Source organism: Notothenia rossii, assembly GCF_949606895.1.
Source record: "Notothenia rossii genome assembly, chromosome: 1".
NCBI lineage: Eukaryota > Metazoa > Chordata > Actinopteri > Perciformes > Nototheniidae > Notothenia > Notothenia rossii.
In genome coordinates, this window is record NC_136912.1 from 56,599,316 (window position 1) to 56,626,935 (window position 27,620).

Consider the following 27,620-nt stretch of genomic DNA (forward strand, 5'->3'; position numbering starts at 1 on the left):
GACAGAGCTGCTGTCAGACGAACAGCTGTGCGGCGTCATCACAAACGGACGTCGCTTCACGTGACGCTCCGGAGGAAAGGACGTCCCATTGCTCTTAAAACTAATTTCCCTGCTTCTCGTGGTTTCATTGCGTCTCGATGCTTCCCTGGTGGGAGGGACTAGTCACAGGGAAACGACGCAAGTGAGGGACGCAAGGATTCCATTTAATCGACCTGAGATGCAGCCTGAGAAACACCCACGGTGTGTGTTCTCAGTGTGTGGTCAGTGTGTGGCCTTCTGGCCGAACCTCTAACCACAAACATAGGTTCCTACCTTTATACCCACAGTGTTAATTGGCTCCTACAAATGTTTCATTTTCTGAAATAAATTACAGAAAAAAGGTTCTATGTTATAGTAATTGTTTGAGATGCACCTGTAGATTCAGCTTTAGCATCTAACCAGATGGCAAAGAAGCAGTTAAGTGCAGTGTAATATTGCATATTAAAACTAAGAATCCATATTACTATTTGACAGAATTTTTTTAAGTCTGGTGTAAATAAAGGCTATAACTTTTTTTTAAAGTGTCACACGTACAGTGTTCTGAGTTTTTCTTTGTTATCAGCTAAGGGATGCCTGCTACGGAAGAGGATTAGGGCCACATGATTTATTTTTTTGGGAGGATTTGAAAAAAAAAACGTTCTGACTTTAATCTCAGAATTCTGACTTTTTTTTCAAATCCCTGGCCCTAATCCACCTCCGTAGTTTGCAGCTAAAGCATTTACAACACATTTTTTTCATTGCCAACAGGTCTCATTTGTTATGTAAAATCTGTTCATCACATTGACCTTTTTTGTTTTACCACCACTAGGTTTTCCATGTGCCGCTAGAGGAGCGCAAGTACAAGGACCTCAACCAGTTTGGGGAAGGAGACCAAGCGAAGGTCTGTGTTGACATCATGCATAAGACCGGAGCCCACCTGGAACTCTCCTTGGCTAAAGATCAGGGCCTCTCCATCATGGTTTCCGGAAAACTGGATGCCGTGATGAAGGCCCGCAAGGAGATTGTGTCCCGACTGCAGACTCAGGTCAAGAGATCCGTCTTTTTGTTGTTTATGACAGAAAATGGTGTTAATAGTTAAAGAAATGATGCCAACTGTATATTCTAACCCTAACAGGCCTCGGCTACTGTTGCCATCCCCAAGGAGCACCATCGTTTTGTCATCGGCAAAAATGGGGAGAAGCTTCAAGAGCTCGAGCTCAAAACTGCCACCAAAATCCAGATCCCACGACCCGACGACCCCAGTAACCAGATCAAGATCTCTGGTACCAAGGAGGGCCTGGAGAAGGCAAAGCATGAGATCCTATTAATCTCTGCCGAGCAGGTAATGTGTCTCCACTGACATGTGTTCCAGATATCGCAGCTTTTAGGAGAAATATTAATCGTTTCCCCCTGCCCCTTTTACTCTTACAGGACAAGCGTGCTGTGGAGAGAGTGAACATTGACAAGGTGTACCACCCATTCATCACCGGTCCCTACAACAAGCAGGTAGGAGAGATGATGCAGGAGACCGGAGCCCGTGTTAATGTCCCCCCTCCCAGCGTCAACAAGACGGAGATTGTCATCACTGGGGAGAAAGAGCAGGTGGCCCTTGCTGTGACTATGATCAAGAAGATTTATGAAGAAAAGGTAAGCCAAAAACTAAACGATTACAAGTAAACCTTTTGTAATACTAAGGTTGAAATAATTTTTTTAATCTAGTCTTTATTTTAGATATGACAGTTTTTAAGAAAACCTATTTATATGTTTTACAGTACTTTTTTTAAAGACTCATGTCTAGTTTGTTGTTACATATACTAGGGCTGCAACAAACGACTAACTTGATAATCGAATAATCTATCGATTAATGAAACGATTATTCGGATCGTTAAGGTTTTAACTGTACACTGCTTATCGATCCGGTCCTTTAACGATACTCTTAACGGTTCTTTAAAAAAGAAAGAAGGTAAATTAACTAAACAAATTGTGAACAAAATTAACATTGCTTTTTATTTAAATTAAATAAATAATATTTCACATAAAAAGAAACAATGTTTTAACAAATCGTATTAAATAATGTGATGACAGAACTGTGAACAGAATAGCTGAAACTTTAACAAAATAAATAACTCAGTTACCTCATGTTTGTATAATTGAGTTAACTCCGTGTGTTGCTGCTAGCATACATTACATACCTGACATGGAAAAGTTGGTCGTGGATGGGGCTACAGAGCTACTAGAAAGACAGTCGAACCCGGTGCATTTCTCCGTCTGAATGTGGTGCACTTTTGCTAAATGTTTCGCCAAAATGCTTGTGTTACCGCCCTCACATGCTAAACTCTTATTGCACTTTTTGCAACGAGCATTGTACACCTCAAGATGGGTAAAGTGTAACCACGCCTTGGAGCGCTTTTCTCCTCCATCTCCGTCATGTTTGTGTAGCATGCATGTAGCAGCCGTGTGTGTGTAGCATGCATGTAGCAGCCGTGTGTGTGTGTGTAAACTGCCCCGCCCCCTCGCACACAGGCGGGGGAAAGAGAGAGAGATCTCGTCTGGATTGGAAAGATCGAAAATACATCAGACGCATTTTGTAGTCCTATTGCATATTAGAAACGGAGTTGGCGACACGAAGACTATGATATAATGTTTATGTAGCAATAATACATATGACATATGTTTATAAATGTCTCCAGTACGATAAAAAGACCGATAAGGTTGGAGCTTAACTGCGCGTAAAACACACGTGATGACGACTGAATTAGTTGGCAACTAATTTGGTCATCGATTTTAATCGATTTTAATCGATTAAGTCGATTAGTTGTTGCACCCCTAACATATACTCACAGAATGCATACTTTCTCCCTTCTAGCTGGTTTACATAGACCTGAGCTGAATGGCTTAGTTGCATAGCATTTGATATACTAACTACAATATTTAAATGTGTAGCCAACGCTACATCTCCAAGTTATTTTCTTTTTTCAGTTTCTGTGGTTCAATGTCATGATTTTTGATGGAAATTCATTCGGTCTCCTTTTTTTTAGGTAGTTGTATATTATATCTTAACAAAACTGAAATGACTTAAATTTGTATTTAGCTATAAGCAGCTAGAGTTTCATTTGACAACATTTGTTGTTTTTAGTTCTAAATCAAACTGGTATGTGGCATCTTAAGATTGTATGATGCAGAAGTCCCTGATCAACTCTACTCTTTTTTTTTTTATTGCAGAAGAAGAATTCCACCACCATCGCAGTGGAAGTGAAGAAGTCTCAGCACAAGTATGTGATCGGTCCCAAGGGAAATACCCTGCAGGAGATCCTGGAGAAGACTGGTGTGTCAGTGGAGATCCCACCGTCCGACAGCAGCTCAGAAACTGTCATCCTCCGTGGGGAGCCCGACCGCCTGGGTCAGGCCCTCACTGAAGTTTATGCCAAGGTGTGGAATGTTTTCATGTTCTGATTAAGTTTGATGCTGTAATCATTGAAGAAATTAGGTCTAACTTAAAGAACACACTTCCTTTTGCAGGCGAACAGCTACACTATTTCCTCGGTCACAGCTCCTTCTTGGCTTCATCGTTTTATTATTGGCAAGAAGGGGCAGAACTTGGCCAAGATTACCCAACAAATGCCCAAGGTATGTTTACTAGAGATGTAACGATATACCGAATATCGCGGTATCGCGGTAAATACATTTCCCAACACCGTCGTGAGACTGACAAAATCTACCGCGATTTAAAAAAAAAAAAAAAATTATACTTTTTTTTTTTTTTAAACACTTTTTTTTTTTAAACCTTTATTTAACCAGGTGGTCCCATTGAGATCATCGATCTCTTTTTCAAGAGAGACCTGTCCAACATGGCAGCAAGTAGGTTACAACATGAAAATAAAACAACAGATAACACAAAAGGACATCGTATTTACAGGGCTACATTTACACACCTAGAGACATTGACAAGTACCAACCATATAGTTATATCTCGCCATGTCAATAAGCCTGGCGTTAGACTTTTTCGCTGTCCGTCATTTTGACAGACAGGATCGTAAAATATCCGTCATAATCCCTTATTACCCGTCGGGTCTGAACAGTTCACGATAGAGCACTCTCGTGAACTGTCAACGGGGGGGGGGGGGGCGGTGTTATGCCGTGTGTGCATGCACCTCGCGGGACGCGCACAGCGTGAAGCAAAACCTCCCAGACATGTATTGATCTGTACGGCAAAGTACGGTTTGGGAACTATATCATTTCCTTTTTGAGGGCATGCATAACACCAGAGCCTCGCTGCGGGGAAACGTTGGCGCTGTTCCGAGTTTGTTCTAATCTGTCAAAATGACAGACTGCTTTCAGATTTTTCCGTCATTGTTAAATAAAATATTCGGTTAACGCGACCACTGGTGTCCCAGCAACATCAGTACCAAGCGAGAGAGTTGTTTCCAGAGCAGGGGATATTGTAAATGCCCAAACACCCCAGCTTATAAATACCTGGAAATGTGGACATTCTCATATTCCTAAAAACCTGTCTGATGATGCTGAGTGAGTGACTAGTGAGTTTGAGTTGAGTTACTTGAAAAACTAAAGTGAAACTTGATTTATTTTATTGCAGGGTCTGATTATTAAATGTCCTTGTTTATTTGTGAGATGCAGTGGCATAAAGAAAATGCTTACTTTGTTGGGTAGTACCAGTAGGTACAAAAACACTGGTTTTCTTGTTCCAGTCTGTTACTGTCACTTTGTTTTTGACACTTTAAAATACTGCTATCCTACAAAAAGGCTGTAAAAATCAGATTTATTATGTAATAAAGAAACATTTTCCGAATAAAAAAATGTTTTATTGAAAAATAAAAATGTATGATTTTTTTTTCTCCCCTTTATTATTCAATATCGCGATAAATACCGTACCGTGGACTTGTTATCGCGATATTATCGTACCGTGAGTGTTTGGTATCGTTACATCCCAAATGTTTACTATACATTAACTAACTAAAGCATTTTAAATGATACTATATATTCATTTTTTAAATCTTACTTTCCCATGTATTTTGATTTCAGGTGCACATTGAGTTCACTGAGGGAGAAGATAAGATCACCCTGGAGGGTCCCACCAAAGACGTGCAGATGGTGCAGGGCCAGATTGAAGTCATTGTAGCAGATTTGGTAAGTAACAAGTTTCCTTTACAAGTTTGTATTTGACGTAACCCAAATTCACACTGCCAATCAAAACGGTTCTCTAATGTCAGAGTAGTTCTTGTAAAAGTAGTACCTAAAAGGTTATTTTCATGTAAAGTAAAGCACCCCATTTAAAGGGGCAACTGGCTGCGAGGTTATGCTGTTGTCTTTCAACCAGAAGTCTGTGGGTTTGATACCAGCCCAAGCAGTCAACATGTTGATGTAACCCTGAGTTGCTCCCGATGGCATGGTGTATGAATGTGTATGAATGTTAGCCTCCTACAGCAAGTGGCACTGCTCTGTATTAATGAGGTGTGAATGATGACATGGGGTCGTAAAGACTGGATAAAGCGCTATATAAGTACAGTCCATTTACCATTTAAACGACACATAAAAGTGCAGTTGAGCCAAGCTCAGGGCTCAACGCTAACTTTTAAAAGTGGTTGCCAGGCTGGCAACCAGGCATCAGCTTTTGGTTTCCAAAACTGAAAATACGGTTGCCATTTTTAGTCACCTTATATTTTAAATAATTAAGATACTATACAGTTATACATCAACTTAATAATGAAAATGTGACAAAAGAATGTTCAAATGCTTTACAATAAGTAATTAACACAATTATTTGAAACTAAAGTGGTAGTAAACTTGTCCACACTCAATTGCTGGTATACTAAATACCAGTAGTGCAGCTGTTGTCATGTTCTTCACAGATCCCTCAAACATGAATTGAGCAAGTCACTAGTTTCGTCATCCGTTGTCTCCCTTTCAAATGTGGGTTCACTTGACCTTTGTGCTGACCCCCACCATATATCCATTGGCCCTTCAGCATTGAAGTCTTGGATTGGCCAGACTAATACATTTCTAATGTTAAATAAATGAAAAGCATTCAGACAAGAATTAGATATTAATTATTTAAAATGTGTTACCTTTTTATAGAAGTGATTTATATTTCTATGCCAATATTTTCCTATGGTCAAGTTTCGTTTTGCACTTTTATTTTGGTAGTAATAAGATCGGGACTCTTATTTTGAAGAAACTTTTACCGGAAGTGAATGCACAACGTAGCAGAATGTACATATATATTTAGCCTCCCAAGACTTTACACATTTCCTCTTTGCTTTTCGTTCGGGTTCATCTTGCGCTTTATCAGTTGAATCACTTTGAACATTCGTTTGAGATGTTGATGGGTTGGCCGAACTCTTTACCCTACAGTCAAACAACTTAATTTGCCATTTTTTGTAAAACAAACACACGGCGCACCGCGCACGAGAGTAAACGTGCATCGCTTTCTGGCTCCGTAATCACACCAATGCACAGTAGGGCCTGGCTCATTTCGTGGCATCTGCAGGCAGTGGCAAGTACTTCCGGCATCTGCCACAGAGGCCGCTACTCCATGGTATCTGTGGCAAGCATATGCCAGAGATGTGGTATCTGTGGCAAGTATATGCCACAGATGCCACAACTTGCCGTGGCAAGTATATGCCACAACCATGCCACAACTTGCCGTGGCAAGTATATGCCACAACTTATATATGCCACAACTTGCCGTGGCAAGTATATGCCACAACTTGCCGTGGCAAGTAAATGCCACAAGTTAAGAGTTAAGAGAAGGTTTACGGTAGCTGCCACTCGCCTTCCGTGGCAAATGCTGATATTTAAACCCGTATTTATCGCGTAAAATGTCGCTGTTTTGGCATGACTTTATCGGACTGATCTGTACACAAGACTGATGATCTGTTACTGATGGTCCGATCTCTATTTTTCAAAAAGATTAAACATTATATGTTCCATAGATTTTACTTGGAGAACGTGGTTTGTTAAAATAAATAAACGTGCTATTTTTATGATAATACTCAAGATATATTATTATAAAACATCATCCTTAAAATTCTTTTTTTAAATGTATTTTTAAATGTTCTAAATTTGAAAAAACTAGATAAAAATAAACTAAAGTTAAAATCTTGTTTTTCATGCCCCAAGAGCAATAAAAACACCTGGTAAAAAAATCCTGAGTGAGGCTTTCATAATTCATGCATGAAAGGGTTAAGAAAGACAAATATATGTTTCTATTGGTTTTAGTAAGATGGTTTATTATAGTGTATTCTTACATATTCAGTAGGCTATATTGTTTATTCTTTAGATACTCTGTATATAAATATCTACTAATAATGTGTAAATTATTTCCTGTTTCTTTTTATTATTATTATTTTATGTTTCCTATCCCTTATCACTGCTGTAATGCAAAGATTTCAACATTTTAGATAAATAAAGTAAATACAATGTATCATATCAAAATCTGTTTATGTTAATTAGCAACACAATGATTTGATATTTGCATGCATGACATATAACCTTTTTACTGATGCACAAAAAAAGTTTTAACAAGGGTGTGATTATATTACATTGTAACCCTCTTTCCTCAACATATTAAATCAACTTTATACGGTTAAATGAGGATTGCTTGGAGTATCATGCTTAAGAGAACATTCTTCATGTTTATTTAAGTATTTATCATTATCATGGTGCTGCCCTAAGTCTGTAGCCAAGTCTAATAACACCATTGTACACGTTGCTGTGTCAATACAGATATTTATTTTTTAATTATTTGTCTTTACTCGTAAGAATACACCTGGTTATCGTAGCAAGCAGTGGAAACTCCCCTCAAGAAGCGACAATTGCCAAGGGCTTGCGTTGCAACGCTCACTTGCCAATATTTCTTTTTTTTATTACAATATAGGCCTATGTTTAGCCTACTATCATAGATATAGCACGTTTGTTTATTTTAGCAAACCACGTAGGCTATTCCAAGTAAAATTGAATATAAATGATCATTTATTATCTTTTTGAAAAATAGAGATCGCACATCAGTCCTGTGTACAGATCAGTCCAATAAAGTCATGCCTAAACAGCAACATTTTACACGATAAATAGGAGTTTAAATATCAGCATTTGCCACGGAAGGCGAGTGGCAGCTACTGTAAAACTTCTCTTAACTCTGGCATCTTGTGGCAACTCCCGTTCAGCATGCGCAAATGCCACGGCAAGTTGTGGCATATACTTGCCACGGCAAGTTGTGGCATCTGTGGCATTTACTTGCCACGGCAAGTTGTGGCATATACTTGCCACGGCAAGTTGTGGCATCTGTGGCATATACTTGTGGGAGATGCCACAAATGCCAAGGCACATGCCACGGCGATTAGTGACAACACTCATTGTGTTCTAGTATGATAAATAAAATAACATTGTACCTTGAAAATCAATGCATTCGTTCATTTGACACGTTGGTGGTTATAGGTAGGCTATACAGCGACCCCTGGCGGTTCTAGTGTGAAGTAAAAGTAGAAGTAGCCAACCTAAATGTTGGAATACTCTGTTACAAGTAAAAGTCGTGCATTAGAATGTTACTCAAGTAAAAGCGCAAAAGTGATTAGCATAACAATATACTTAAAGTGCATAATACATGTTTTCATTTTAATGATTGATCATGAAAGTGTTCTCAAAGCTGGTAAAGGTGCAGCTAGTTTTAATGACTTTGTATACTGTAGTAGGGTATCTTGTGAATTTACTCCAGGAGTAACTATAAAGTCTGATTTAAGACTTGATTATATGTATCATCATTAATCAGAATCTGTAGTAAGTAACTAAAGGTAGCGTATTAAATAAATGTAGGGGAGTAGGCTACAATTACACAATTTACCTCTGAATTGTAGTGGGGTAAGTAGCCTACTACGTAACATACCATTTACATACTCAACTAAAGTACAACTAGGCTATTTCTAAATCACAAGTACAGTACTTGAGTATACAAGTTAGCCTATTTCCCACCTCTGGTCAACAATGTTAGATCTTTATGTCAACTTACTAATAATATATCTTGAGTATTATCATAAAAATAGCACGTTTATTTATTTCAACAAACCACGTTCTCCAAGTAAAATCTATAGAACATATAATATTTAATCTTTTTGAAAAATACGATCGGACCATCAGTAACAGATCATCAGTCTTGTGTACAGATCAGTCCGATAAAGTCATGCCAAAACAGCGACATTTTACGCGATAAATACGGGTTTAAATATCAGCATTTGCCACGGAAGGCGAGTGGCAGCTACCGTAAACCTTCTCTTAACTCTTAACTTGTGGCATTTACTTGCCACGGCAAGTTGTGGCACATACTTACCACGGCAAGTCGTGGCATATATAAGTTGTGGCATATACTTTCCACGGCAAGTTGTGCCATGGTTGTGGCATATACTTGCCACGGCAAGTTGTGGCATATACTTGCCACAGATACCACGGAGTAGCGGCCTCCGTGGCAGATGCCGGAAGTACTTGCCACTGCCCGCAGATGCCACGAAATGCGCTTGCTGTCTCTCCCAATGCACGTGCAACTTAAGTATCAGGTTCCGACTGGTCACAACAATAATTCAATATCACTCTTAATCAGTGGCGAGCCTTCAGGCCCCTCTAGGCCCTCTGTGAGCGCCTAAGATATTCTACAAAATAATATTTAAAAATAATTATATATTTTTTAATATATATTTTTTTAGTTATATTTTTAATTAGTTTTACCAAAATAACTTGATTTAATTGTATTTAAAATAACATTCCCAAAGAAATAAATCCTTCGAATCTGCCTATTCAGTTTCTGTTGGAATGTGAAGGGTTAAATGAAAGAAGCTCGTCTCTGCGAGTTACTGTGAAGAGAGGAGCTGTTGGACGTCCAGGCGGTCCAGTTATGAATTCACAGAGGGCCCAGCTATAGTAACTAAACGAGAGAGTAATGTCAAATGACAGTACAATTGACCAATCATATCTTCCTTCTAAATGGGTGGGTGTTATTATCGCGGACTTTATGACAAGTTCCGCCCGCTGTGAAACTGTTTCCATAGCAACAACAACTTCCTGTCAACAGCGTTAACATGCCTTCAAAATAAAAGCATGCCAAATTACACTTAAGACATACAACTGCAACGAAATTAACAAACACAATGCAATATCCTTTTCAATTTCAAAGAACACAAATAGGGTTATTTACAGGTGTTTTGTGTGGTAGAGGGTCGCTTTCATTGATGCATTTTGCACCCACGGGCCGTTGTTTTGATATTCCGCTGAAGTATACGCTGTGACGTAATAACTCGAGGGAAGGGGTGGGGGTCAGAGGGCCTAGGTATAAAAGTCACGGCTCGCCACTGCTCTTAATACAACAAATAATTAACATTTATCTATTTTGGGGAACACATTTAGCTGTTTGCTGTCCTTATTTCTTCATGTTAAAAAGTGGTTGCCACTGATGGCAACCAAAGGCCAAGAAGTGGTTGACATTTTTTCTGAATGGTTGCCAATGGCAACCTGGCAACCGTTACTTTGAGCCCTGCAAGCTAGTCATTTGTATGCATTTATTCTACTTTCACCTAAAAGGTAAGCCGTATGGACTACACTGAGATCAGCGTGGATACCAAATTCCACAGACACCTGATTGGAAAAGGAGGTGTCAACAGTAAGTATAGTCTTACTGTCAAAAGCATGGTGTATACAAATAAATACAACACAAATTGGATCAACATCCTCAAATCTGGTTTTATTCTTATTATTCATAGTCAACCGCATCAAAGAACTGCACAAGGTGACTGTCCGCATCCCCCCTGACAACGAGAAAAGCAACCTGATCCGTATTGAGGGGGATCCCCAGGGTGTCCAGGAAGCCAAGAAGGAGCTGCTTGAGCTGGCGTCTCGCATGGTGAGACAAACTTGGGTTCGCAGGCAAGAGGCTGCCAATTGTATCCTGATGTGCTGGGGTTATCTTTAGTTTGGAATAAGCCTAGTCAATGTTTTAAAGGTTGGATATATGCTTGAATTTGAAAATACTCATTGAAAAATGCATGACTTTCAATGTTGTTCATCTACACAACCACTTGTATAAACACATCTTTAAAAAGGTTACAGAGTTGTCATGATCAAAACATACAATCAGCTAGCGATATTAACAAAGAGTGATATATAGACAGACAGACCCTGGCTGTGCAGTTACTAAACCTGCTGTCTCTCACAGGAAAACGAGCGTACAAAGGACCTGATCATTGAACAGCGTTTTCATCGAGCCATCATTGGCCAAAAAGGGGAAAATATTAAAGAAGTGCGCGACAAATTCCCTGAGGTGAGTTGTTTGCAGTTCGTGTTAGTTTTTCTGTGCCCAAAATATTATTTGTAACTTATGAAACTCAATAATAATATTTATTCCAGGTCATCATCAATTTCCCCGACCCAGCACAGAAAAGTGACATCGTTCAACTGAGGGGCCCCCGAAATGAGGTGGAAAAATGTGCAAAGTTCATGCAGAAGATAGTGGCTGAGATGGTAAATCGTTATAAAGATCTTATTCGATTAATATTGTATTTTAAAGGCAACTATTACTACCTAAGTGCAGTTGTGTGTTAACTCTCAGTGATTCCTTTTGTCAGGTGGAGAACGGCTTTTCTCTCTCAGTCCCCATCTTCAAGCAGTTCCACAGAAACATAATTGGAAAAGGAGGATCAAATATCAAGAAGGTACTCTATATGTTTTAAAGAGAATGTATGAAGTTGAATTAGGTCTTCAGGGTGTCCATGTCTAACTTAAAGAGCGTCTTGCAGGGTTTTTTTTTTTCTACATTTATGCTGAAACTTGCTTGAAAATTACAATTAAAAAAGTGAGTGTAGGATTTGATATGTTTTACGAGACATAAGGGCAGGAATTCAGAGGGAAAGGAGCAATTTTGAGCTCTGCTCTTAAAAACTGCTTTTTTTTAAGGTAATGCGTCATATTACATAACAAAGGGGAAACATCTCCGCTCTCTGACCGCGGGTATAGTTAATAGTTGCGTTGAGTTGAGCGGTTGTGTTTTAGTGAGCTGGTATTTTTCGGTAGTTTTACATTGTATTTCACCATTTGTAATCATGGTGCAGTATTGTGTTTGTGCAGGTTGCACAAATACCAGCCTGTCAGGACATCGAGTCCACAGTAAAAAGGACTGGAGCTAGCGTTCGTTCCTGGGTGCGTTGTTCATCCACCTCCCTGCAGCACATACTCTCCACAGCTTTATCAGGAAACCGTATTACTTCTCTCTCCCCCCCCCCCCTTCGCTGCTCTCTCTCTCTCCCCTCCGGTACACGGCACCGTAAGACATAGTGTCGAGTTGCATTAGGTAACGCTGTGGTGGCTGTACTGCTCCAGCCGCCTCCTTTGTGTTTGTTTGTTTCCCCCTGTCTGTGTTGTTTGTGTGTGCGTGGTGGCTGTCACTCCTGGCTCCCGGCTCAACCTCCACTCACCTGCTGCAATCAGCTGTGCACCCTCCCCGACTACACACCTGCTTTCCATCAAGCCATTTACAACGGCATATCAACGGAGGCTCCACAACCTTTCTCCGCCAGATCAACAAGTATCAGCCGTATCTCGCGTCTCCCCTCCGGTACACAGCATCGTAGTGTGGAGTTGCATTAGGTAACGCGAGATACGGCTGATACTTGCGCATTAGTTTCTGTTATGGATCAGTATCAACAGTCCTGCCAGTAACGTTACTATATTATCAATGCTACTTTAGTTATAGCCTGATATATGATAGCTAACTTCACAATGTTGTGATGTGACGTTAGCTAACATTCTGTAGCTAACGCCGGTCACTCACCAAGATAGCTGCCCAGTTCTCCACTGGTTCTCCTCGCACCACAGCTCAATTTCTCTCCGATGGCCGTTATTTCTTCTAATCCTTGGCTGCTCCTGGTCTCTTGGACTCATAATTATAAGGTTGTGGTCCGTCATATGCAATCGAATATTCATGTTCAACTTCTTCTGTGTCTTCTGTGTCGAAACTAGCATTGGGATCCATGTTTATTAATACGTTACACCGGCCGCTCTCCCCCTTGTGTCCCCCGTGTTACGTCACACGCGGGAGGTCACGTGCCGAGGCTTTTTTATGCGGAAGTGAACATTTCTTACAAAAACGACGCCAGACGTCACTGTAGTGTATATTTCTGTATATTTTTTTTTTGTATTCATCATTTTCCAACACATTTATTCACAGGTGTCTTTAACCTGGAAGTTGCTCTTTAACAATGTTTTGTTTTCTAGATTAGAGAGGAAACTAACACAAAGATTGACCTGCCAGCTGAGAACAGCAACTCAGAGATGATCGTCATCACGGGCAAGAAGGCAAACTGTGAGGTTGCACGGACTCGCATCTTGGCCATTCAGAAAGAACTGGTAAGCACATGCATGCACGTATATTAGGGCTGAGCAACTTATAAATAAATTCCTTTTTATTTTGGCAACAGTGCAATACCCCGGCCCGCTTCAAATAAATCAATGTATGGGAAACATTGGGTTAACCCTTCTGATGTGTGTGTGATCATACAAGCGCAATATAAAACAACAATGTATATGACCCTCTTAAAGGGCTTTCATTTTGAAATCCCTCTTTAGAATGTGCTGATATTTTGAGTGACACTATGAGATATCTGCTATAATTTTAAAGTCAATTTGGTCTTGGAAATGTATTTTTTATTAAGTTTTATTATTATTATCACTTTGTATATATTTAAATATTTCTTTTTGACTTTTTTTGTTTTGTTTTTGTTTTACACTTCCAATGGTCAATTTGAAATCAGTATTTACACATTCTTAATGGGTCGGCATCTTAAAGAATAGTGAGAATATATGTACATTTACATATGCAGCAGAACATTGAATATATTGATTATATATATTGCCAATATCTAACATTTATTAGTCCTTCCAAAGCTTTGGGACATGTGTCCAAATCTGGTTCCTGTGCTAAATGAAGGTCTCCCTGTGTCCAGGCTAACATCACTGAGCTCGAGGTGTCCATTCCCTCCAAGCTGCACAACTCCTTGATTGGGTCGAAGGGCCGCTTTGTGCGCTCCATCATGGAGGAGTGTGGCGGTGTGCACATCCACTTTCCCACCGAGGGCTCAGGGATTGATAAGGTCACCATCAGAGGACCTGTAGAAGAGGTGGAGAAAGCCAAGCAGCAACTGCTGGCCTTGGCAGAGGAGAAGGTTTGTAAAAATGTCTGAAGATAAACATTTAAACTTCTGTTGACCTTGCACTACAGGAGGGGTGAAACGAGCTGCTGCTGTGCTTTATGGGTGCTCCATAACTACATGCTAAGAACCGCTTTCACTCTCCTGTCAGCTTCAAAATTAAAATGGCAAGCCGGTGCAAGGTGGTCAGAAATGAAGGTTGCAATTAGTTTTGCTCCCTAAAGATGAACTCATGTTAAGAGCCCGTGACACAGGTTTCACCCATCATCCAAACCCATCAATTTGAGTAAATATTGTCCCCTTGAAACCGTTACTGAACTAATTTGGGATATTTGTACTTTGATAACCATTAATCTGCCCTTTCAATGTTGACCATATTCTGGATCTTCTTGGGGATTCTTCAAATCCTGCCAAATTATGTGTGACGTCATTGCGGGCCAAGAGCTCCAGCTGCACCGTTCCGTATCCCAGCATCTGCATGCAAACGCACAATGGCGCACACAGCAGCAAGCTCAGACAGCGATGACAGTTTAATTTTGAACGTGTCTGAGAGCTCATATGAGGCTGAAGGATCGGTTTATGTTGTATCTGTTAGAAGTTTAGGAATTAGGTGTGTCAATATGGGCGATCATACGGTCATGTAGCCAGTGGTGGACTGGGACTAAAAATAAGCCCGGGACTCTCGACCGGCCCACTTCGGTACCACTAGTAAATTGTCAACGGGGGGAGTGAGGGATGTGCTAGTGACTTATCCGACCGGCCCACTTCGGTACCGGCCCATCGGGATTCGTCCCGATGGCCTGTCCGCCACTGCACCCAGCCCAGCCCACGTAAACTGTCAACGGGGGGAGCCTCGCTGCGGGGAAACGTTGGACCTAGTGTCCCAATCAGAGTGGGAATAATAATAATAATCATAATCCGTGCATTTTATCCATTAATTTCCCCAACAAAAAACCACACGTTTAATCCATGTTGGTGTACTACAACTACAAAAAGCATCTGTTTGTTTTTTCATCAGGAAATGCAGACCGGCTCAAACAAAAGATTTTTAAATCATCATCCTCACGATCATTTAATGTATCATATGTTCGCCGAATTGACATGAAAGCACTAATAAATGTAGTTTCATCCACTTGAGTTTACAACTACAAAAATAATCGATTTGTTTTTATATCACATCCAACGGGAGGAAATGCAGCAGCTCTCACTACCGATTTGTAATCCTAATTTAATCATCATCTTCACCACGATTATTTATGTTTATGTTCGCTGAATTGACATGAAAGCATCGACAAATATGAATATACTGTAATCAACTTCATTAAAACGTTATTAAAGTGCCTAAACTCAGTAATTCACCATTTCTACGCATGACAACACACTTTGTCCGTGTTTGGCTCTCGCCGCACAGTGAAGCATTCCCGCATTGACGTCACTTCCGGCTTCCCCCAAAACTTCAAAATGAGTCGAAGGAATTTCCCCGCGATGTTCGAAATTATTGATATTTATCGGAACGGTATCACACCTTCTTTTTTTAAGCTGATGGTTCGAGATTACTAGTAGCCCAATATTTCATTGCACAACCGTTGTTGGGAGGCTGTCACAGGCTCTTTAAGCGCATGAGCATGAAGGAATTTCCCCATCCGGTCTAACTTCTCAGTTAATAAAAAATGTTCTTTTTGAGCTGACCTCATAATTGAGGTTGAATTTTGAAAAATGATTGTCTTCGAAATATATATATTTTTAATGTTCTCCCTCAGCAAACAAAGAGTCACACTGCGGAGCTGCGTGCGAAGCCGGAATACCACAAGTTCCTCATAGGGAAAGGTGGTGGAAACATCCGTAAGGTTCGTGACAGCACCGGGGCCAGGATCATTTTCCCCACCATGGAGGACAAAGACCAGGAACTCATCACTGTGGTCGGCACCGAAGAAGCCGTGCGGGATGCCACAAAGGAGCTGGAGGAGCTCATCAAGAGTCTGGTAAGGCTCAGAATGAATTCTGATCACAGCAGGACAGAGAAGATAAGGCTTTTGGTGCTCTTACGATGCCTGGAGATTAAATGTACGTATTCTTTGGTTGCAGGATAACGTCGTTGAGGATACTTTGACTGTTGATCCAAAACACCATCGCTACTTTGTGGCTCGCCGTGGCCAGGTCCTCAGGGACCTTGCTGATGAGTATGGTGGCGTGATGGTGAGCTTCCCTCGCACTGGGACTCAGAGCGATAAGGTCACCCTCAAAGGAGCCAAAGACTGTGTGGATCAGGCCAAAAAGCGCATGCTGGAGATCGTTGAGGACTTGGTTAGTCTATTTGACGTTTTTTGTTTTGCAAAGATGCTCTACCCCCCCCCCCCCCCCCCCCCCCCCTCCGACCTCTTTCTTTTTTAAATGTAGCATATTTTCCTATTTCTCTTTTCCAGGATGCTCAGGTGACCATTGAGTGTGTGATTGTTCAGAAGTTCCACCGTTCTATCATGGGTCCCAAAGGCTCTCGTATCCAGCAGATCACTAGAGATCACAATGTACAGATTAAGTTCCCAGAGCGCGAGGACCCACAAGGTAAACGCCTGACCAGTGTGAACACTTAGGATGGGGAGTCATAACATTTAATGTTCTCATCAAACCTTGTCTGAATTCACTTTTTAGCAGCACCTCCTGCAGAGGAACCCATTCAGGAGAATGGCGAGACCAACGGAGAAGTGAAGGAGCCCGTCGATCCAAACGTACCCAAAAAGTGTGACATTATTGTGCTTTCTGGTCGCAAAGAGCGCTGTGAGGCCGCCGTGGAAGCACTGAAGGTTAGCCTTCATAATAACATCATAATATTTCTCCAAAGTGTTTAGCTGTTTCCTAACTTTCTCCTTTCCTTAGGCCTTGGTTCCTGTTTCTATTGAGGTGGAAGTGCCTTTTGAGCTTCATCGTTACATCATTGGACAGAAAGGAAGTGGAATTCGCAAGATGATGGACGAATTTGAGGTGTGTTATTCATGGTTAAGGCACAGGGAGGCACAATGTGTTTTTTATTTTGCTTCTAATCCAGAGTTCATGAAAGTACATGTTATTGAATTACAAGCTAACCTGTACGATCATGTCAAGAAAAAATGTCCATTGCAATGATCATGCATCAACAAACAATTTTATCAAACTACATTCTCTTACATTTAGAGCTGTATGCTGAGGCTTTAATGACCTGTTATTGTTGTGATTCATATGTGTATTATATTTATTAATTTTAAAACACCTGAAATAGAGACTTAAAGAGTGACCTCGCTTTCTGCCATCAGGTTAATATTCAAGTGCCTGCTCCTGAGCAGCAGTCTGATAAAATCTCCATCACCGGCTTGGCCAATCACCTGGACCGCGCCAAAGAGGGCCTCTTGGAGCGTGTCAAAGAGCTGCAGTCCGAGCAGGAGGATCGGGTCAGTGTTTCACTCTGCGGTGTGCATGATTCATGTACTAAGTTCTCTTTGAGATTACCTTTTTTTAAAGGACACCCTCATGATGAAACTGAATGAGGAAAGACCGTAATAATCAACTACCAGTATCAGCAGGAGTAGAAAGTAGGGATGCTCCGATCGCCAGTTTTGGGGCCGATCACCGATCGCCGGAATCAGTGTCGGCCGATACCGATTGCCAATCCGATCGAGTGGGTGGGGCCTAAATGGAAGATTTCAACATCACTTTAAATCTTCCATTTAAAGTGATGTTTAAAACTCAGTTAATGGGGCTCATTCACTGGAGCTTCCACAAACAACAATCAACTTAATTATTACATTCAAATGATGCACATTATTCAAGTTTACATTCACTTTGGAGAATAACATGGGAGAAATGAGCGGAAGCGCTCTCTTTTCCTCTCTCTCTCCCCCTCTCTCCCGGCCCGTCCACACAGCGGCTTTGGAAAAAGCTTGGAGGTGGGCGTGTCTGAAGAAGCTTCCAACACCGCTGTGTGGACGGGCCGTCCCTCTCCTGACAGCCTGTCAGTATCTCATGCAGCTCACTGATCCAGTAATGAGTGACCCGACAGTGAAGAATAAGTATAACCAGTGTAGCTTGTTCCAGTGGTAGATCAAATAGCTAAGTGTGTTAGGTCTGACTCTTAGTGTGTGTTCCGCTCCGCTCACCGATCCGGCGGGCGGAGCTGCAGGATTTCTGCTTCACACACGTTGCATACCGCTATTTTACTGTCTTTTTCGGACACCTTAAAATAATGCCAGACCGGTGAAGCCATTTTGGCGAGCTTGTTTTGCCGCGCACAGAGAAAAGTGTCATGTATTTTACGTCATGCGATCGGCTCTCGCGATCGGCATGTTTTGAGAGCACCGATCTATTGGTAGAGAGTGAGCATCGGCCGATATCGATTGGTGACCGATCGATCGGAGCATCCCTTATAGGAAGGATTACAGTTCAAACTGACCCGGATTATTGTGACCATTACCCCTCTACAGGCACTCAGGAGCTTCAAGCTGACCATCACTGTGGACCCTAAGTATCACCCTAAAATTATCGGACGCAAGGGTGCAATCATAACAACTATCCGCACGGAACACGATGTGAACATCCAGTTCCCAGAGAAGAATGATGAAAACCAGGTATAGCTTCCTTTTTTAATTACTAATGAAAGTTATGGAGGATGAAATCAAAATGTTCTTCCATGTCATGTTGAATTTGCTGCCGTTTCTCCGCAGGATCAGATTACTATTACAGGTTATGAGCACAAAGCCATAGCAGCACGAGATGCCATCCAAGCTTTAGTGGATGAGCTGGAGGAGATGATTTCTGAAGACATCACCCTGGACAGCAGGGTCCATGCACGCATCATCGGAGCCCGCGGCAAGGGCATCCGCAAGATCATGGACGAGTTTAAGGTGAGGCTGCTCAGAGGACAGGACGGTTTCTCATCTCTAGTTTCTACCCAGCTGGGGCAGTCTGGTTTGGGGGAGGTGGATTGGGACTCTTATACATTCTACTTGAAACAATAAACATGAACAACGTAAGCAAAAGGCTTCTTCCAAGATGTCTTGAGCAGGGGTCTCCAAACTTTCTTCATCTGAGAGCTACTTTGAAAATATGAAAGTGGCCAAGAGCTACTTGCATCGCTTACATTTATTCACATAGCCCTCATCAGTTGAATTAAGCTACTTTTGTATACATGCGAAATTGCAATACCTAAACAGCATGCGAAAAAGTACACGTCCCACCGTCCGGGACGTGTTATTTACAATATCGGACAAGTAGATCTTTCAATTGACTTGTCCGGCGGACAAGTGACGTTTTTGCCCTCATTTATTGTCGAATTATTGATACATTTAGTTTAAAAAAGGCAGAACTAATTTGCAAATTGTACGTGTCCGCCATTGTTCGTTTAGAAATCTCGGTGGAGGGGGGCGGGGTGGGGCGGGAAGTGTAGCACAGTGGCAGGGTTGGGAAGCAAAACTCGGTTCCCAGTAGGAACAAATAACAATTGTCCGGTCCCGGGATTGATAAGAGTTGTGAGGACAGGAGGCGAGGCCGAGCCCCGCGGACTGCACTGCAGCTCTCTCTCTCTATGCTCCGTATCAGCTGATCGCTGCACGGTGCAGCTCAGCTTCTCTCTCTCTCTCTCTCTCTCTTTCTACGCACAGCGGATCCGCTGCCCGTTTAACAGCCTCATCTTTGTCAAACTTTCTTATGTTCTTTCTCTAACACGTAATGAAGGTTATTAAGCGTTTTAGCTCCTGTGTTGTTAATATTGACAGCCATTTCCTTTATGAAGCGAAGCAACCTCCCTGTGTCCTCGCGCTGTACTCACATCCCCGGACCCCCAGAGCACAGGGATGTCAGTATTGTTTATGAAGCAGAAAGTACATTATTGAAATGAAAATACTTTATTTACTTTTACAAACAGTGAGCAGCTGGGCAGCTGCAGCATGTGTATTGCGGGACATGTGTAAGCGTCTTTGAGTTTTAGAAAAGCGTTAGGCCTATAGGCTATAAATATAATGTATTATTATTATTATTAGGCCTATGTGTTGGACATGTGTGGTTGGACTCTGTCTTACAGGCAGGTTGCAGCATGTGTGTTGCAGGACATGTGTTGGACGCACAGACTGTGTGGTTGGACTCTGTCTCACAGGCAGGTTGCAGTGTAACATCAGAGGAGACTGGGCCAATTGTACATTCTCAAACTGCACCACTTAGAACTAACTAAACAATGCAGAGATTATTTTTATATAATTGTATTCAATAACTGTAAGAAATTAAACAGTATGAAGGGATTTGTAAATAGGAATATAGATTTGACTTAATATTTTCATAAATATATTTTTCTCCCAGTTTGTCATGTGATTTATTTTTAGCCTCTCAAAGAACCGGAATCGAGAACCGAAAATAACTGGAATCGAATATCAGAACCGGAATAGTTAAAATCCAAACGATACCCAACCCTATGTGTGATGCAGTAAAATCTTACCGCTCACTTACGTTCGCGGTGTCGTAAAAACCGTGGGAAAATGTAAAATACGATGGCGAAGAAGAATATTCCAGTGGCCCCAATTTGTGTCCATTCTGGACAAGTGAAAAATGTATTCGGACAAGTAAATTGCCAAACTCACTTGTCCATGGACAAGTACTCTCTAAAAACTTTTTCTCACACTGCCTAAAGCTTGTCAAAAATCATAACTTCACATCAAGGTCCAAGAAAACGACAATTTCTCACATATTATTATGGCCCACATAGTAAGTACATCACTGAACATTCACATAATAATGTCCTTAATCACCACCGTACAAACATCTTATGGCACATGTGTAAAATAAGTGCTTTTTCACAGTCAGTGAGATTTGGCACTGCATGGAGTCCACCATACAGGTGTATGCTGCATGGAGTGTACCCACTTAAGTTCACTCTAAGAGAGTCATTTAAATGTTCATCAGTCAGTCTTGTTCTGTATTTAGATTTCATGACATTCATGTCAGAAAAAGCTGCTTCACAAAGGTATGAAGAACAGAACCAAATGAAGCAGACATTTTCAGTGCTGCTTCGTGAATGTTCTTAGAGTTTTCTGGGTCTACAAGGCTCCAGAAATGTTGTGAGTTTTGCTTAGACTTTAGCTGAACATTATTTTGGAGATGTATAACCTCCATCTCCAGAGGATTGACACTGAACAGTTCAGCCATCTTTTTCCTGAATGTGACATCACACACATGACTTGAGTCTGAACACAGCAGGCAACAGGAGTATTTACAGCATTATAAAAACAAAAATAGTGCATGTGGGTGCACACTTACATTCTCTGTCATACTGTTACATAAATCCCATGAATGTATGAGATTAACCTAGCTTCATCATATCTCAATCAGTGAATAATAAAGTTCCTATCGGGTAACTATCAGCCTGTCACTCATTATTTTCAGGGAGGGGGCGGGGTTTGGAGGAACAGAGGAGACGTGATCGCGGAAGCTTCCTCCTGCCTTCACAAACTTTACACAAGTATTTATCAACTGAAAATAGCAAGAGGACGTTCATACTCTGCAATCCAAGACTTGATTTTGAATCCACCAAAAACCTGACATGACGATAACGAGTGTTTTTCAAAAAACACAAATCCCTCCCTGTGATTCTCTGAGCCGCAGCGACAGGGCCTGACTCAGTGCGGGTCATTCTGCTGTTGGTTCTGGACCGGTGTTGGTGGAGAAAGCAGACTGCTCCGTGTGTGGTGTCGCTGTGCCGCTGTCACGTCTGTTCCTTGATTTCTGCGTCACCGACCAATTTGATATTAGTGTGACAGAAAAAATTCTAAAATAAAAACACATTATTGTCCAGCCTCGGCCGAAAAATCCAGAAGCAACCTTACTACGCTATAATTGATAATCGACCGACCAGCTACTGAAAAGCTGCCCGTGAGCTACCGGTAAATCGCGATCGAGGTGTTGGAGCCCTGGTCTAAAGGTGGAAAGCATGGTTACTCATGACGACCCACTGTGATTATGGTGACTTGAGTGCTTACCTGCTTACCTGAGAGGGCAAAATGAACATGAACCAGGTCAGCTTTGTCCCAGGCACCCTCTCTGGGCTAAACTCAAGATGTGTTTCTCAAATGAATAATCACACATTTGCTCGATGGGACATCCAACCGATGTTGTACCAGGCAGCTGGCAGTGTAATGTGTAATGTCCTGTTTAACTGATATCAGTGATGCAAATTAGTCGCTTTTCGGCACCTCCCGCTTTTTTAACGCTGATTTGGGTGACTTCGTGGAGAACCGAAGAGTTTTCTTTTTTTTTGGGGGGGGGGGGGTGCGCTGTCTGCGCTGTCTGTCTGTCTGTCTGTCCGTCCGTCCGACGGACAACTTCTCACTTCAAAAAAGAAGAAGAAATCTAGATCACAAAGTAATTAAACAAGCGACTGACTGTTTTTCCTAGCCGAGGACAGGTTCCTTGAACACAACACGAGCGTAACGTGTATATGTCTCGTCTGAAAGAAGTGCTGACGGAGAGCACCGGAACACCGCTCCAGCTCTTCAAATATTACAGTACCCATAAGGAGCCGTACACATGCCACAGTGTTTGCGTGGCTGTGTCTTTAGTTGTAAGCACAGTGGCGATCTGTTGTTATTAGCATCTGGTTAGCTAGCTATGCTAACGAATTTAAAGAGCTTTTCTACAACCAGGTGGAAGTGAGCTCTCTCCTGACTGAGGCTCAAATAACCTCAGCTCAGTGAGGTTAAGACACACCTTGATATGATCATTATAGTTATTAATGAGACATTAGAGACTAAATGAAAAACAGGTATAAAATACTATATGACAGTAAAACAAAGTTGTTATTAATAAACAAAAATACAGTTTAAAAGGAGTGATTTGTAAAATATCCCAACAAAGAAATCTGCTCACAGTTCTGTTTTTAAATGGGTGTTGAGATGTATCCATAGATCTCCTAATGTTGCTCTCAAAGTGCCCCAGATTGATGCTTCTAACTTTAATATTTAAAAAAAAATCTTCCCGGGGGAGCATGCCCCCCGGACCCCCCCCTTGAGGAGGTTAGGTCCCCCCCCCCCGCCCCCCCACTTAAATCATGTTCACATGGATAGGATACTAAATACATTTACACACATCTTGTGTCCATATCTTTCTGTTGGTCATGCCACAACCGTGCTTATGTCAACATGTTTTAAGGGTTGCAGTGCATGTGCAATCCATCTTGAGTTTCAAAGTATAACTTTTAAAAAAAGGTGTTCTGTTCAGTATTTGATGTGGCTTGGTGTGCATGTTTTTCAGGTTGATCTCAGGTTTCCCCAGAGTGGATCTGCAGACCCGAACGTGGTTACAGTCACAGGTCGCCCTGAGCTCGTGGATGAAGCAATCGACCACCTTCTTAACCTGGAAGAGGAATATGTAAGCTTTTTTAGCGTGCATGAGAACTGTACATTTAATATATTTGTATAAGAAATGCCTGTAGTCCTTACTGTTTCCTGACTGGCACTGACACTTTTTGTCTTGCCACCTTTTGCCAGATGGGAGATGCTGTGGAGAATGAGACAAAGATGGCTTACATGAGGCCTCCTGGGGGAGGCGCGGCCGGCGCCATGGATGAACATCGTGGCCCATCCAAAGGCTTCGTGGTGCGCGAGGCACCTTGGACCACTGGCAGCGAGAAGGTGAGTCCAAAAGTTCACCTGGTTGAATGTAGAAATGGTAACTTCGCAGTTAATTTTGAGAGTTTGGGATATTTTATATTTCTTTTTTTCAGACTAGTAGAAGGAAAACCTTTTTTTTTTTTTTTTTTAAAGTTCCTTTTTTCAAAAATGAGTGTTTTCCATCAATATTCTGAATGTTTGTTACAGAGGGGTTAGTTCATATTTCATTCATGGACTGGATCATTACTTATTCCTAAAACATGGTGTAAATAGGTTTTTGTAATGCTGACAGTTATTTTGTTGATTTATGGAGTGATATAAAGAGATATCCAAATGTCCCCCGGTACAACCTTTAATTCAAATATGTCAATAAAATGGAACAAATAATTTGACCTGAAACTTGTAATACAAATACCAATGTCTATTAATAAAAGTAATCAACTGTGATAGTTTTATGGTGCTAAATGGTGTTTCCTCTTCCAGGCCCCTGACATGAGCAGCTCTGAGGATTTCCCTAGCTTTGGAGCCCCGGTGGCAGCCAAGTCCTCCCCCTGGGGGCCCAAGCGCTTCTAAGCCATGCTGCTGAAGTAAACCGGACACAATCTTCTCCTTCATCGTCCCCCTCTTGACCTGGACTGACCGCTGACCCTACAAGTCTTCACTTCTGAGAACGTCATCCTTCTCTCTTATCCCTGTCTTTCCTCGCAGATTCATCAGTCTAAAAGTGCTTTCAAATACTGTAATTGACTTGTGAGCTTTGTGTCTGCATTAAATAATGCCGTCTTATGCTTAAAAGAAAAAAGACAGATGTTGCGATAAGTCTACACAGTCTGACATTAAAGTGTTGATTAGAGCTGACATTTCATTGTGGTTTGAACTCTTATACCAAATTCAACTCTGGCCAGACATCACTTTTTTTTGTTTTAGCTGCCCTTATCTTAGTTGCCTTCGCAGGGCGGGGTTAAGGGTTTGAATTACTGCTGGAGACATGTTCAAACATGATGCCTGACCAACCGAGGGGCCAGCTGTTTCAGTTACTCACCCCCTGCCTGCTTTACTCATGTAGCTGAGTGAAAATTGTCAGTCGTTCGCCCTCGAGCACACTGTAGTGGTTGTCCTGTCACATCTTTCCATTTGCTTGTTAACTGTGCTTCTGTGATTATGGTCAAGTAGTGGCACGTACCTTGTAGCCTTATAAATTTCTAAACTTTACTGGGGGGGGGGTGGTGATTTCAGCCACTGCAGAATGGCAAACATTCAAACTGCCAGATGCTTGGAGATCATGCCAGAACTAAACTTTTCACAACACTAGGTCTAGAGCTCCAACGTATCAAATCTCACACTAACTGTTGAATGAACTTTTTTTGACATTCAAAAGTAAATCCCTCTACAAAACATACTATGACTGTTTGTGAGCAGAACAGCAGACCATCTTGTGCCAACTATCTGTCTTAGTGATGTCCTGTGTTACTCATCCTCTGTAATGGGTCAGTGTCCAGTCCCTTTGTCTTCCAGTTGCTATGCAGTCTGTCTGTTAAATAGCAATGGCCCTTTTTATCAGCCTTACAACTAGAAAGATACAAACCAGGTAGAGATGATGTCTAGATGCATTTTAATGGACTTCTGGAAGGTATGTTGTTCCTTTGAAAGCCCTCGGAACATTTGCCCCTCAGTTATTATTATGAGTTGCCTGAGCAGTGTGGATTTAGCTTGCTAGCTGCTAACTCCACATCTTGCATCAGACTACCTTGGTCTATATCCTACTAGCATTGAATGAAAGATTATGCAAATACGGTTATGGATGACACTGGAAAATAAATTGTCCAAAAAGTCAATAAAAATTGAAAATCTCTTTTTTGTGTCCGGGTTGTTCTATTTTGGGGTCCTTAGCTTAAAAAAGAGGAGGCGGAGCTAATGCCTGATGAAGGGGGATAAAGTTAAATTCTGCTGTGATAAAACGCCATCCTGTTCTAAACCACATCAAGGATAATTTCTGAAACAGTATTGCGCTCAAATACTTTTTCTCTTCCGGGTTTATCACAAGGTGAGTTCCTTTTTTTTAATTTCCTGCTTTTTAAACATGTGCACATGTACAGGTTAGCTCTGAGTGTTAGCGAGAATGCTAATGTAAACAAAAACGAGATAATATCCAAAACACGTCAGGCATTGTTTCTGATAGCAACTTTCTGTGGGTCCGCCGCCAAAAATTACGTAATATCGGCAGCAAATCTATATCCGCTCGTTGAACACCCGTTTTAAAAAGATTTGGGTACGGAGGAAAAGAGAAAGGGTTTTATTTACTGACACTGCGTGAGTTCCCCGACACAACCGACACACACATTTATGTATAGAAGTGCATTTTGAATGATGGGTCCCCTTTAACCATTTAAAGGTCCCATGTCATGCTTTTCCGGTTATTACCCGTCCCCTTGTGTGTTATGAAGGTTCTTGCGCATGTAAACGGTCCGCAGAGTCAAAAACCCTCAAAGTACACCCTGTAGCGAGTAAAACTCTAACACAGTCTATGCTGCCCCAAAACGCCTCGTTGGAGTATTTCTCATTAGGCTTGTTTGAGACGAGCTGTGGCTCGCCTCGAAAGTAGACGAGAATAGCCGATCGCAGCCGAGGGAGGTCTCAAAAAGCTCGCCTGAAGTTGGACAGCTCGGAGTCGGCTTCTTCTTCTTCTTCTTCGGGCCCTTCTCACTTCTCTTATTTTTCATTTCCTCGCTCCTCGGTCTCACCGGAAGTTGATTTGTCTGCGCCATCTTGAGTAGCGTCCCAATGGCCTTATTTTTGCCGGAGGAGCGATAATGGAGGAGCTATAATCGAGGAACCACCAGACCATCCTTCGATGAAATCCTCAGACACTCGCCCCGCCCCCTTACTGTGTATCGCTCACTGATTGGACGATGCAGCGCATGCACTGACCTGATGCTTCTTGACATGAGAGCATGGATGTATAGACAAGTTTACGCGCCAAACCACGGGTAGCGCCATAACCCTACACAAATGCACTTCATTTCCGCCGGAAGTCTTTTGCACAGCGTCTGTCGGTGTAAACCGGTGTAAACAGTCAGACGGGCACTGGTGTAAACACAGCGATTTCGATGCTAACAGTGATGCTAGCTTGGGAACACGATTCTACTTCTTTGACTGGAGATGGCGTTACTCTCCCCCACCCGAATTCAGTGCAAAACTGGGAGGATAACATGACGACGTGGCCCAGCATAACGTACAGCAAAATTTGCTCCTACTTCGTTCAATCCATGGCAATAGATGGAAAAGCAATGGACAGTCTGAAGGCATATCATAAGGCTGCGCACATTCTACTTTGCCCACATGCTCCCGAAAATTGTTGACGATTTTGTTGAGGGAAGGTTACAGTTCTGCAGTAAATATCTCAGCATTTTAAAACCAAAATAAACTGCCTTATTTAGGTCATGCCCACAGGAGCCAACAGTTGTCTGTTGTTTACATAATGCACAATTTACATGATCTCTTTATGCTGTGCAATATATCATATGTGCCTGTACTGTTTGAGTGAAAATAAAGTTTGATGTAATTTAATTTCATTATTGCACTGTTATTGCATTATTGCATTTCATATGTTCCTTAGAGTGCTACAATTTCTTTTAACACAGTTCATCATTCATATTAAGCTCATACTGTACATAAATAACACTGAATTAATTAATTGTTGAGAGGAAACTAAAGAAATGGCTTCAACAAGAAAGATCACATGTTTAATCCTAACAGGTATTACAAATTAAAATATAAAAGCAGCCCA

The 27,620-nt window shown here is 41.6% G+C and overlaps 1 protein-coding gene across 2 annotated transcripts in view; it reads left to right on the forward strand.

The window, feature by feature from the left end:
• Positions 1-25,685, forward strand: part of hdlbpa (high density lipoprotein binding protein a) — a 40,605-nt gene extending 14,920 nt beyond the window's left edge. The window contains exons 5-28 of one of the 2 annotated variants that reach the window (XM_079681797.1): positions 848-1,063; positions 1,154-1,360; positions 1,450-1,665; positions 3,241-3,447; positions 3,538-3,645; positions 5,059-5,163; positions 10,597-10,675; positions 10,776-10,915; positions 11,228-11,332; positions 11,419-11,532; positions 11,637-11,723; positions 13,282-13,413; positions 14,010-14,228; positions 15,974-16,195; positions 16,299-16,517; positions 16,637-16,775; positions 16,866-17,014; positions 17,088-17,192; positions 17,501-17,635; positions 18,665-18,808; positions 18,905-19,084; positions 23,475-23,591; positions 23,711-23,854; positions 24,317-25,685. In XM_079681797.1, coding sequence (XP_079537923.1) covers positions 848-1,063; positions 1,154-1,360; positions 1,450-1,665; positions 3,241-3,447; positions 3,538-3,645; positions 5,059-5,163; positions 10,597-10,675; positions 10,776-10,915; positions 11,228-11,332; positions 11,419-11,532; positions 11,637-11,723; positions 13,282-13,413; positions 14,010-14,228; positions 15,974-16,195; positions 16,299-16,517; positions 16,637-16,775; positions 16,866-17,014; positions 17,088-17,192; positions 17,501-17,635; positions 18,665-18,808; positions 18,905-19,084; positions 23,475-23,591; positions 23,711-23,854; positions 24,317-24,406 — 3,579 coding nt within the window. In that variant the 3' untranslated portion in view covers positions 24,407-25,685. Of the gene's footprint in view, positions 1-847; positions 1,064-1,153; positions 1,361-1,449; positions 1,666-3,240; positions 3,448-3,537; positions 3,646-5,058; positions 5,164-10,596; positions 10,676-10,775; positions 10,916-11,227; positions 11,333-11,418; positions 11,533-11,636; positions 11,724-13,281; positions 13,414-14,009; positions 14,229-15,973; positions 16,196-16,298; positions 16,518-16,636; positions 16,776-16,862; positions 17,015-17,087; positions 17,193-17,500; positions 17,636-18,664; positions 18,809-18,904; positions 19,085-23,474; positions 23,592-23,710; positions 23,855-24,316 lie in introns of both variants that reach the window. The other variant, XM_079681796.1, reaches the window with a different exon arrangement.
• The last annotated feature ends 1,935 nt before the right edge of the window (positions 25,686-27,620 follow it).